Here is a 13619-nt window from a genome sequence, read left to right as displayed (position 1 = left end):
CAGAGCCTGCAATGGCTTTACGTTTGCCACGACGCTGGGTAGGAAGATTAGCTGCAGAATTTGCGACAGAAACACTGACAACACCCATTGATTGATGAAGATGGTGGGCAGAATGATGTTGGGGAACAGAAATGGGGTGTCTTGGGATTGAGGAGTCAGGTTTAGAATGAAAGATTGGTTGTTGATGGGAGGTGGAAGAGACAGCTGAAACGATTGTAGTAGAATGGGAGGGAGAGTGAGTGATAGAGCCGGGGGCAGCAGCAGCAGAAGCAGCAGAAGCAGGGCCCATGTGGAAGTTGTTGGAAGAAGAAATAGGGCCAATGGAGGAGGCCGAGACTGGGGTGATTGGCTCGGAGGTTGGATCCACAGGAAGACTTGGAGATGGTGGGGTAGGCGGGGCCTTGTGATGGTTATTTGAGGAAGAAGGGTAGATGGGATGCATAGTTTGTCTTTGTTGTTGCTGAGCAGAGGCAGCAGTAGAAACAGGGGCAGCAGTAGCAGCAGAGGCAGTAGCAGCAGAAGTATTGATAGAGATGGCTGGACGAGCATCATGGAATGCTGAGTGGGCAGCCTCGAACTTGGATTTCCAGGTGGAAAAGACAGAGAGCTGGGTAGATGCCAGCGACATCATTTTATCGAGAGTGTGAGGGGCTACAGGATAGACTGGAGTAGATGAAGGAGGGTGTGATTGAGCATCTGTGGCAGTTCCGAGAATGGCTGCACAGAGGGCTTGGACTTCTGTGGCCATATCATGGACTGATGAGACGCTAGCAAGGTAATCCTTGTCTGTGTAGAAGTTATGAGGTTGTGGTGGTTGTTGTTGTTGTGGTGGTGGTGCGTGAAAGCTGTGAGATGGATAAGAAGCACCATGGCCATGGTGAAGAAAAGTGGAAGGGGAATGTTGAAGTTGTTGTTGATGTTGTTGTTGTTGTTGTTGATGATGTTGTTGATGTTGTGATTGTGGTTGCTGGACAGGAATAGAAGAAGGATGGCTGGCAGGTCCTTGAAGTGGGTGCTTTTCCTGTAGCGCACTTTCTGACAGCAGAGAGAGACCCGAGAGGGCTGTGGAAGAAGATGATCGGGAAGTGGGGCCAGAAGAACAAGGCTGAATGTTATGGGAAGACACAATTACTTGTGGGAAAGATGGGGGTTTTGCGGGGGAAGTATTTGGTGATGGTAAGCCATCTGAAGAGAAGGAAGGTCTTGAAGAGGAAGAGGAAGAGGAATAAGATGAAGACCAAGTATAATTAGAAGAAGGGATTGGGGCCATTGAAAGATGAGTACTACTGGCCTTGTTGAGTTGAAGAGATTTGATGCTTGGAAGAGCCACGGGCTTTTGTGGCGACGTGGTTGGAGATGCTGGAGGATGTGAGTTATTGAGGAGGTTTGAGAGTTGGGGTTGCATTGTGAAATAAGGAGAGAGATAAATAGACAAATAGATAGATAGATATCTGGGTATTGATATTATGATGGAAGTAGATTTGAATTGAAGTCAAATGAAATGAAATCAAAGGATGAAAAGAAGAAGAAGAAATAGGATATTATTAAATTTTTTAAAGTATTTTAAATATAGTATTATATATATATATATATATATATTTTAAAAAAAAAAAAAAAAATATGAAAATAGATGGGAATAGTTGCTTTTTTTATATATTAATGAAACTGGATAGAATATTTATATACAAATGTTTATATTTATAGTTTTATTTTATTTATTTTATTTATTTTATTTATTTTATTTATATGGACGCCCAATTGACTTTTTTTTTTTTTTTTTTTTTTGAAATAATATATTTGAAATATTATATATATATATTATATATTTTAAATAATAAAAATAAAAATAAAAAATAAGGGCCTTTTTTTTTTTTTTTTTTTTTTTTTTCGAGGGTCAGCCAATTTTGAAAAAAAAAAAAAAAAAAAAAAGCCAGCAAAGAAGATAGAAAGATAGAAAGATAGAAAAAAAAAAAAATTAAGCAAGCAAGACATTAATAAAAGTTGATTATTAAAGAAATTTTGATTTTTTTTTTTTTTAAAAGTTTGTGGTGGTGCGCGCATCCATATAACAAACCTTAACGAGTTATACTTATATATGGGATATTAAATATATATATATATATAAATTATATATAAGATGGTTTTATATTATGAAATTTTTGAAATTTTTTGAAATTGTTGAAATTTTTGAAATTTTTAAAATTTTTAAAATAAATAAAAAAAAAAAAAAAAAAAGAGCTCATCGCCAGCCTCGTGGACTTTTTTTTGTATTTTCTTTTGATTCTCTTTTTACTTAAATTATTTAAGTAAATAACATATATAAAATACAAGATATATAGTTAACTTAATCATATCTATATTCACATTTCTTTAAACCTATTATTCAACTAAAATCATTATATAACAATATATATCTCATATCTGATATATACACAAGTATATGATGGATAATGATCATATATATAAAGCGCCGTGTTATTCATTGCACACTCATTTATATATCCTTATAATTCAAGATAAAAAAAAAAAAAAAAAAAAAAAAAAAAGTCTACTTATATTGTCGTCTCTCCACCGGTACATGTCAGTCATGTCATAGACTCAAATGAGCACTTGGAAGTCAAACTAATTGAAAAAAAAAACAAAAGAAAAAGATGAAGTGACCAGGTGCACCGGCATTATGGTATTTGTATATTTATATATAGGAGTAAGAAGAAGAGGAAATCGATATTTGAAGGAGGTCTTGTCTCTCTCTTTCTCTCTTTCTCTCTTTCTCTCTTTCTCTCTTTCTCTCTTTCTCTTTTTCTAATGTTTTTCAAACATGGATACTTGCATACTTGGATACTTGCATTGAAAAAAAAAAAAAAAAAAAAAAAAAAAAATAAGAAAGGGAAGATGAAAATAAAAAATGACCATATATATATATATATTTTTTTTTTTTGAATTTCAAAGTTAAGTTATTGATACAACCGATTTAGTACCAAAAAAAAAAAAAAACTCCCCCCCCTCTTCCTCCCTCCATCACTGGGAATTTACAAGATAAGCGATCGCCGTGATTCTTCAAAAGTTGCTAAAAAAAAAATTGTTTTTTTGATTTTTTTTTTTTTTTTAAAATAAACCATTAAACAGAAATCTTTTTGTTTGTTGAAATCATTTTAAATAAAAAAAAAAAAAAAAAAAAAAAAAAAAAAAAAAGAGAGAGAGAGATGTTTGGTGGTTGGTATACATAACAACAGCAGGTTCTATGATTAGAATTGGAGAAGAAGGGAGGGAAAATTTTTGGTGATTTTTTTTTGGTAAATATTTTTGGGCTCATCGCCATTGTTCTTTGGTGGTAGGCTAAATTGAGTGAATAAATATATAAATATAAATATATAAATATAAATATATAAATATAAATATAAATATAAATATAAATATAAATATAAATATAAATATAAATATAAAAAAATATATGTATATAAATATAAATAAAACATTGGTGGTTGGTGGAATGTTGTTCACAATGGTTTTTTCCCTTTTTTTTTTTTTTTTTTTTTTTTTTTTCTTCTAACCCAAACAATGTTAAATAAGTTAGTAATTTCTTATTAATGATTATTAATTAAACTGAAAAATATTAGGTTTTTCCTTTTAATCCCCTTCCTTCATACAAAAAAATATTTCCTTACAAAAGACTTTTTTTTTACCAATCAATCTTAATATAATTTAAATTTTTATATTTCAATTTATTTAAAAGATTTTCAAAGCAAAAAAAAAAAAATAAATAGATAAATAAATAATCACTTTATTTTTTTTTTTTTTTTTTGAGCTTGATTTTTACAATAAAAGAAAAAAAAAAAAAAAAATAGTAGAGATTTGTGCGGCTATTACTTGAAAAAGTGAATAAATGATAATGAGCGCGGCTAGTAATGATCTTATATGTAACGGTGATATTTCTATGGACCTAAATATTCAAATACATTTTTATTTATTATAATAATATAGATAGATTAACACATTTTCAGAGTGAAAAAAAAAGAAGAATATTTTAAATATTTTAAATATTTTAAATATTTTAAATATTTTATTTATTTATTTTTAAAAATATATATATGTTATCTTTAAAACCTGATTTTATATATCAGATTGTGGAATGTATATATATATATAAGGGGTGGTGGGGATGATTGATTGATGATAGTTAAGAAAGAAAAACAGGAGTAGTTTGATGATGATGATGATGATGATGATGATGATGAATAAAAATCCATAAAAGTTGTGTATAAAATAAAATAAAAAAAAATGATTATCTGTCCGTATGTATGAATGTATGTGTGTATATATATGTGTATGTGTGTATGTGGCAAGAAAGTTGAGAGATTCAGCCATAAAAAAAAAAAAAAAAAAAAAAAATGGTCTTATTTTTTTTTTTTTTTTTATTCTTTTGTGAGTGTACAGCAATCCAAAATCTGGGAAAAAGCACCATAAAATAATATAAAAAAGAATTTAAAAAAATATATATATATATTTCATAATAATAATAATAATAATAATAATAATAATAATAATAATAATAATAATAATAATAATGATAAGATCTTGGGTGGTTGTTTGTGTGACGATGACGATAGTTTAACAAAAACAATTTAACTAAACATTAATCTTAACTAGAAAAAAAAAAAAATTTAGTTTTTTGTTTTATTTTAATTTTTAAATAACAACAACAACAACATATTTATTTTAATCATTTTTTTTATTATAACTATTATTATTCTTCTTCTTCTTCTTTAACTAACTTTCCCAAAATCAAATTTAAATTTTTTTTTTATCTAATTTAATCTTGTATATAGAAACTTTGAAAAAAAAAATAATAAAAATAAATTTTTAAAAAAAAAAAATTCCCCTTTGTATTAATCCAACGCACCAGACCAAAAACAATTCCCACCGTTAACCACAATAGTTATTATTATTATTATTATTATTATTATTATTATTATTATACGCGTTCAAGTACTGGTAGTTTGACTATGATATTCCTTGGTGGTATCTCACTACGGCCATCGCACTAACACACAACAACAACAAAACTAGGCTCCGAGCAATTGATTTTAAAAAAAAAAAAAAAAAAAAAAAAAAAACATAGTATTTTTTTTTTTTTATTTTAAAAATGAATACGATTTCCAGATCTGTAGAATTAAATAGTAGGAATAAAAAATAAAATAAAAAAAAAAATCATCCCATTTTTTTATTTTAAAACTACCTCCACCACCACCATCACAACAACAACAACTTTCTCTCTTTCTTTTTGAAAAAAAAAAAAAAAAAAAAAAAAAATTTAAAATTTTTAAAATTTAAAATTTTTAAAATTTTTAAAATGTCTCCCTTTCATTTTTTTTTTTTTTTGTTTCATATTTTTTCATATCCATCTACATTAACCGCTGAATATTAGATTCTATTGGTTATGATAATAAATATATATTTGCCAGATCAATATAACAAATTTTCTTTTTTTTTTTTTTTTTTTTGTAGTTACGTAACTACATAAATTATAATACTTACGTTAAAATAACTATTGTATATTTATCTATCAATCAATCAATCAATCAATCAATCTACTGTATCTATCTTTAAAAAAAAAGTATACAAAGTATATCATCATCACTTAGCACCCATAATTTGATTAAATATTATATATATTAAAATTACACCAAAATAAAAAATTTACTTTAAACCTCATCATCCCCCTTTAACTTTTCTTTCCCCCCCCTCCCCCCTTCTCCTTAGAATTTATATAAAATAATAGATTGGGTCTGCATTTACATAAATCATTTACTTATCCTTACTTTTTTTTTTTTTTCTTTTTTTTTCATTTTTTAAAAAAAAATAAAAAATTGCGTCCACTGCGTGTTGTATATGTTTGTATGGGTGCGCATGAAAAGCTTCTTTATATTTTTTATTTTTTTAAGAGTTACAAGGCAAAACATAAAAAAAAAAAAAAAAAAGAAAAAAACATAAAAAAAATCCATTCCCTCCCTTCCAAAGTTAACCATCAATCAAAGTTCCCGTTGAATTTATTTGGCTACGTTTACATAACTTTGATCAGAGACTAAAGCTTGATAATTAACAAAATTTTTTTATTATATTTTTTTTTTTAAAAAATAATAATAATAATAAAAAAAAAAAAGATATGCTAATAAGCTTATATCCGGTTATCAATTAAAAAAAAAAAAAAAAAAATTCCTTGGTCTGGACAAATGCAGCATCACATAATTGTATATCTAGTAAGCCGATGTCAAGAATATATCCATCGAAAAGGAACGATATGAAAAGGCAGTATTAACAGTTTTTTTTCTTTCTTTCTTTCTTTTTTTCTTTATTTCTTTTTTTTATACAACTAGGCATCGCTTAACTTTTAATTTTTTTTTCTCCTTAAAATCATCGTGTATATTCAAAAAATCCAAATTCTATAATCCATCCTCTTCTTTTTGACCGTTTTTTTTTTTTTTTTTTCCACATAAAAAGAAAAATATTAATAGCCAATATATCATCATCATCATCATCATCATCACTTTCTTCGGCCTTTGCTGACTTGATCTCACTAATGTGTACTTACTTAACAACAACAACTACCACCTACATATACTAAAAATGCCTGATTGTTGCGTCTTTTTCTGCGCCACAGTCACTACAAAATAATAATAATAGTAATAAATAAATTTTAAATAAATTTTAAATAAATTTTAAATAAATTTTAAATAATAATAATAATAATATTCTGTGATGCGTTGTTTTTGTATAATCATTCGACCCTTTTTTTTTTGTCCACCTCATTTTATTTACCCTCATCCTCATCGCCATCCTCATCTCTCCCCATCTTACACCGTTTCTCGCATTTTTTTTTTGTTTAATTTTTTTTAATAATCTTCTTCTCCTTTGTCCCTGTGCATATCGTCTAAATCATTCTTATCTATCTTTTACACTCATGTCTTTATAACAGTCTATATATATATATATATATATATTTTTTTTCTCATTTTAATTTCCATATCTTTTCTATGCTATATAAAGTTTCTTAAACTCTCACTCTAAATGACTTTTCTTTTTTTTTATTTTGTTTTCAAGAGAAAATACCAAAGAATTGTAAAACATTTAGAAAGACCATCAAGTTTTTTTTTTTTTTTTTTTTTTATAAATGATTTGCATTCATATATATCTTCCCTTCATCTACTCCTAATAAATGTTTCTTCTTCTTCTTATAACCGTCTTGCAAGACAGACAAACTTGTTCTGGCCCTTAATGTCTCAGGCCCTGACTTTAAAAGATGCTTAATTTCTTTCCGCATTCTCCAACATGTTTTGTTAAACTGAGTAAGATAGAAAGATTTATATATAGTCTACTAAATTAATATATACGAATAAAAAAAATTATTGACGAGACAAGAAAAGAAAGAAAACTCAAAGTTTTGTTTCTTTTTCAATTTCCCGCTTATATAGAAATGAAAAAAAATAAATAAATAAATAAATATACGCAGTAGTTAACCTTGAAATATTGAAGTTGCTGGTAGTTTTCAGTGCATCACATCTCATTGTCCTAAAAGATATAAATGTCTCCCAATAGAGAAAAAAAAATATGAAATAAAAAAAAAAAAAAAGGCAGCCAAACGATGAGATGAGCTGGCTGGAATAAATTTTTTTTCTTTTTTTTTTTTTATATAATTATTATTATTTTTTAAAACAACGCATGAGAAAATGATGCAGCAAAAATTCATAGGCAGCTAAACCAGTAAAGACAAAAAAGGAAATAAAGAACCCCCCCCCTCCTCCCCTCCAAAATTGAAAATCACAAAAGAGAGCGAGAGAGAAACATGGCCAGATGAGATGATAAAAGAAAGTAACAGAGACAGTCTATAATCACCGGAGAAGAAAAAGAAAAAACAAAAGAAGAACAAGTTAAAAGACCAAATGACCAATTTGATAAAAATAAAAAAAAATAAAAAAATAAAAAGCGTCTTTTTTTTTTTTTTTTAATTGCTACAATTTTTTTTTTTTTTTTTTTTTTCCTTTGTAGCATAAATACACACAACCAACCAAACCACATCATCGCCTTTTGAGATGAGATGAGATGTGCTGTTTGCAGCCCAATATTTGTTTGTTTGTCTATGTAAGCGTTGCCATGACAATTCCATATATAACAAAAATATTTCAACTTAAATCCGCCAAATTTTTTTTTTTTTTTCCTATTTTACCACCAAAATTCATTTGCCCGATTTCCAAAAAAAAAAAAAAAAAAAAAAAAAAAAAACATACATACACAAACCCACGGACGTTTGTCTTTTATTTCTTTAAGGATCTTCGCGTATTTAAAATTATTCAAAAGTATTCTCATTTTTTCTTTTAAGTCACGGATTACGTCGGTCAATTAAAAAAAAAAAAAAAAAAGACTGATCGCTTGAAATGTGTTTATTTTTCTTTTCTTACTTTCTCTGTATACACTTATACGTATTGGTACATTACTTACACTGTTCAATTAAAAGAAAAAAAATAAAGGGCTTTGTTTGTTTCGGAAATTTTGAAAAAAATAAAATAATTATTATTATATGAAAAATAATTCTTTTTCTACTCTTTAATTAAAAACAGAGGATCTCTAAAATCTATATATCATCTTAGAATTATTATTATTATTATTATTATTATTATTATAATTATTATAATATTGAAAAAAAAAAAATTCCATCATCCTTGTTTAACTTCATTCTGTCTCTTCATCTCCAACATTTATCAAGCGCTTAATTAAACATTAGCATGAATCCTGATCTCGCTCGTGTGAGTCTCAACCACCATCCACTTTCCATCTTTTAAGAACGTACACACACACACTCACACACACTCAAATAAAGACAAAATTAATCATTTTTATGCAAAAAGGGGATATCTTCATGCTATCCATCTCTTATTCCGAAAATTACAAATTCTCTCTTCTTTTTCTTCTTCTTCTTCTTTTTTTTTTCTATATGGATAAACCGTTGGAGACTTAAATCCAAGACCATGGATTAATCAAAAAAAAAAAAAAAACTTTTCATTTACATACCATTCTTATTGACTCCTTCCTAATCGTCTTTCTTTCTTTCTTTCTTTTTTTTTTTTTTTCATCTATTAGTCTATCTTCTTTCTTAATAGAATCCACTTGTTTAAATGATTTGCATGTGAGAATAATAATGGCTTTTTGGAGCCCCAGCCACCCACTACTCTTTTCTCAATCCCTCCCTTAAAACATCGTATGATCATTATTCAATCCAAGGTATTAGTACTTGTTCATTGATTGATTATAGTATAGTCTCAATTATATGAAAAAAAAAAAAAACAACTCCATCCACACTAATAAAAAAAAATACAACTTAAGCTATAATACCCTCTCATTTTAGTCTCACCATGGGATACATCCCTCATATACTGACCCTCTGATACTAGAGTATACAGGATTCACCCACTATAATGCTTATTATTTCATCTCGGTGGAGAAAACATGGACTTTTGTTTAAAAAAAGTAAAAAAAAAAAGGGACTTTTAATTGTAATTATTTCACAAGTATGTATATATTTGTTTAGTGGCTATAGTGGAGCAGGGCTTTTTTTCCCTTTTTAAAAATCACCTTTTTTTCATCATATTCTTCTTCTTCTTCTTAATACTTGGACCCCGTCTAATCAGTCAAATGCTATCCAATCGATATAGAAATATATTTCAAACTACCGAAGAATCACCAAAAAAAAAAAAAAAAATTTCAACTGCCTACAGAACTCAGGGGCTTTCTTACCAAATATAACCATGTTAATAGTATCATATAGGATTAGTATAATTTCTTGGTAGTAGCAGCAGGCGGTGAAAAGAAACAAACGAAAAAAAAAAAATTTTTTTGGAAGCGATGAGACCTATTACAAGGGACTACACATTAAGCTTAACTGTTAGTTTTCCCGCCAATGTTGCAAACATGAAATATATTCTTAGGATCCAGAATACACAGGTGATTACCAAGTCTCTAGCTCAATGAAAAAAAAAATGAAAAAAAAGTCTCACGATGAAAAACTATTAAAGTTATTTTAAATTTTTTTTTTGTCGTAGTCACTTAATTAATGAAAAAAAAAGCGACGATCCAGTGTAGACACGTTTTTTTTTTGTTTTTCAATCATCTTTCTTCATTACCAACTTTGAAACCTGACGATATATGTCACGTCGTCGTCGTCTTCGTAAGTCAGATAAAACTCTTTTAAAATAGTTCAATCTCTTTTTTTTCCTCAATATCGCCTGTTTTTCCTTATTCTTCTTTTTTAAAATCCTTTAATTATTCATATTATATTTTTTTTTTTGTTCCGCACATGTCTTGTTTCTTTAATATTTTTGGATTCGTTTGTATCAGAAATCTCCTCTTTTTTTTTTTTTTCTCTAAAGTATTATTTCCTTTTTAAACATACATTATCATAACTACCTGTTTAACTACCCACCTTTACTACAATCTTCATAACCATCATCATCATCATCTTTTTTTTCCAGCCACAATCCGCTTTTTTATGCGATAAAAACAGTGCGCGTGCTAAAAAAAAAAAAAAAGAAATCCAAAACAAGGCAATTGGGGGGCGAAAACTAGCAGCATTCAACAAAGACATGGCATAAAAATAAATTTGTCACCACTAAAAAATTTCACCTTTTAACAACAACTATTTTTTTTTTTTTTTTTTTAAATATATCTTCTTAATACTGTATATTCTTCGCCTGCGCGTGCATGATACTGCTTATTCCTGGTTGATGGGAATTCCAATCGGGGTTTATACCATGATTAGTTAAAATGATGATAGTTTCTGTGTCTCCATTGCAGCCCAAAAAAAAAACGTACTCATCTTGAGTACTTTTTTTTTTCTAGTTAAGCCACTTTTTACCAGCTTCAACTTCAGCTTCAACTTTAACTTTGACTTTGACTTTAACTTCAACTTCAACTTTTGTTTTGTTATTTTCTTTTAAGCCTCCCTTGACTTGAATATTTTCGTAAATGGTATTAATTTTTTTATTTTATTTTTAATTTTTGGTCTTGTAAACTTTTTTTAATTTTTTTAATTTTTTTTTTTTTGTTTTTTTCAACTTATTTTTAAACTGAAAATACTATTAGCAAACCAAAAATCGGGGATTTCTTCTTAATTGCCAGTGAAAAGAGATCTAAGTCACGTGGGAATATCCGTGCACAGACGACTGAATGTAAGCCGCAGCAATATGGTTTAGCACTAATAGCACTAATAGCATTGACTGTAGGATCTCTTAAAAAAAAGAAAAAAAATTAAAAACCACATCACCACCACCACCACAACCACATCATCTTCTTCATAATCAGCATCATCATCACTCTACCGAGAATTCCCATGATGATGACCTTCCATCTTTCTTTGCTAGTGACCCAAAGTGCACTGCCAATTACTTTTATTTTAATACTAAAAGAAACAAAAAAAAAGATAATAATTACATTAGCAAAAGTTTAATTATAGAATGATGATGATGATAATAATAATAATAAAAATGATACTGTTAATAGTCAACTAATGCTTGCTGCATAAATCATCATCACTTAACTTTTATTTTTTTTCTTAAGAAATTTCTTTGTCCAGTTTTTTTACCTCACACTTTTAACCTTTCTTTTATGCCTCCTAAGGGGAGAATGAAAAAAAGTGGATCCCTAAGAAAGTTGTTTTCTTTCATCCCTCTTTTCCTCTTTTTTAATTTTCCCCTTATGATTATCATCATCATGATTCGATATTTTTTTAATTAAAAAGCATTGCATGTATACTGATGTTAGTAGTTGCGCAAATTAAAAAAAAAAAAATAATCATGATCTTTTTTTATTTTATTTTTATTTTTTTCATCTTCATCTTTATCTTTCATTCTTACCTCGGTTTCTTCTTTTTTTCACATTCTCTTACTCTCATTCTTAAACAGTGCAACATTGTGACCTTGTTTTTCACTTTAGCAATTATTTCCAACTCAAATGATGAACTCAGATGGAGTGAGATAAAAATTGAGGAAAAAGGCCTAACGCGGTTATTTCTGCAAGCGGGAACTTTTTTTTTTTTTTTTTTTTTTTTTGCACGTTTCAACCAAAACTGAACAAAGAAATTTTTTATTTTTTATTTTAAAATTGTGCTTAAATTGTCTAACTGGTGATTGGTACTAGCTTGTTATCGATTAGTAGTATGATGGCCTAAAGATGAATAAACGATGATGAAAAAAAAAAAAAAATTCACAATGTCGATAGTAAGCATCATCATTAATCATTTACTTGCCTTTTGATTTTTAGTCGAATAAACAATAAACAAATTAAACTACTTGAACATCTCTCACCTATTTTTTTTCATATCCCTCAAAAAAAAAAAAAACTTACCATATTCATTCAAGCCTTCAAAAAAGTAATTCTTTCTTAAAAAAAAAGTAAAGCCATCATCATATTCTGAGCTCAAAAGATATTGACCCAAAATAGCAGCAAGGAGAGCCCGAAAATAAAAAGACAAAAAAAATAAAAAATACAAATCTGCTGGCAAAACAAGGAGCTTGCGTTTGTGGGTGGGATATCATGTAATATTATTATAGGCGGCAACAAACAAAACAAACAACCAAAAAAAAAAAAAAAACAGCTCATCGCAAGGGTCTTCATTACTCTGCGATGAGGAGGACTAATATTACCACATGTGAGGAAGAGATCTTTCAACCGTCTCATCTCCTTTCCCAAATTTCTCTTTTTTTTTTTTTTCTTTCCAACTCATTTTGAATTTTTTAAATATGTACTTCAATTATATTTTTTTTTTTTTGGAAAGAAGAAACGATTTGACCTTTTTTTATTTAAAAAAAATGTACATTTCTTCAATATATATATAAATACCTCTGATGCTATTATTTTAAATGAGCGCAACGCGATACCCCAGATTTTATTTAAACGAACATGCTGAACTGAGCTGAGTTGAGCTGAACTGAGCGGTGTTTTTTTTTTTTTTTTGGACTGAGATAAAGTCCAGTTGTACCCATCACCATCATCTACATTCCAGTGCTGAGAGTCAGAAATATTATTTTCTACTACTGAGAAGCTTTTTTTTTTTTTTTTTTTTTTTTTTTTTTAACTTAAAGCTTAAATTTTTTTTCCTGCCACATTGAAAAAAAAAAAAAAAATATTATTCCCAAAACCACCATTTGAATTATTTTCTCAAAGAAAATTGTCCAAAAAACTCTCTCTGAAAATGAACATCCAATATATATATTTACTACCATTTCTAGTGTCTCAAAATATCTTGTCCATCACCCTTCCTAGTAGTACCCACTCAAACACCTATACCAAAATTTTTCATTAATGCGGGGGTGAAGAAGAAGAAGAAGAAGAAAAAAAAAAAAGGCGGGATCAATGCTCAAAATTTTGCAATGCAATGACAACTCTATCAAAATTCCTTACATTTTGTTAATGTTTTGAAAACAACTTCCTTTTTATCGAGGTTGTCGCCGCCCTTTTCTCATCTCTCCCACCCCTCATCACATACCTCTTCTCATCTCGTTGAAGACAAAAAAAAAAAAAAAAAAAAGAACCTTTCCCACCTGAGTTAAACTAGCTTCCCGTTCCTACCCGCA

The 13619-nt window shown here is 28.3% G+C and overlaps 1 protein-coding gene across 1 annotated transcript in view; it reads right to left on the bottom strand.

Moving 5' to 3' along the window:
- Window positions 1-1405, bottom strand: part of SAPINGB_P005011 (uncharacterized protein) — a gene marked incomplete at both ends in the record, with an annotated part of 2160 nt that extends 755 nt beyond the window's left edge. Inside the window, one exon of the mRNA XM_031999726.1 lies at window positions 1-1405. This exon is cut by the window's left edge and continues 755 nt beyond it. Coding sequence (XP_031855617.1) covers window positions 1-1405 — 1405 coding nt within the window.
- Between the last annotated feature and the right edge of the window lie 12214 nt (window positions 1406-13619).

This window comes from Magnusiomyces paraingens, assembly GCF_902498895.1.
Source record: "Magnusiomyces paraingens strain CBS 517.90 genome assembly, contig: contig4, whole genome shotgun sequence".
NCBI lineage: Eukaryota > Fungi > Ascomycota > Dipodascomycetes > Dipodascales > Dipodascaceae > Magnusiomyces > Magnusiomyces paraingens.
The sequence above is the reverse complement of the archived record's forward strand: the minus strand, read 5'-3'. Positions and strand labels throughout refer to the sequence as shown.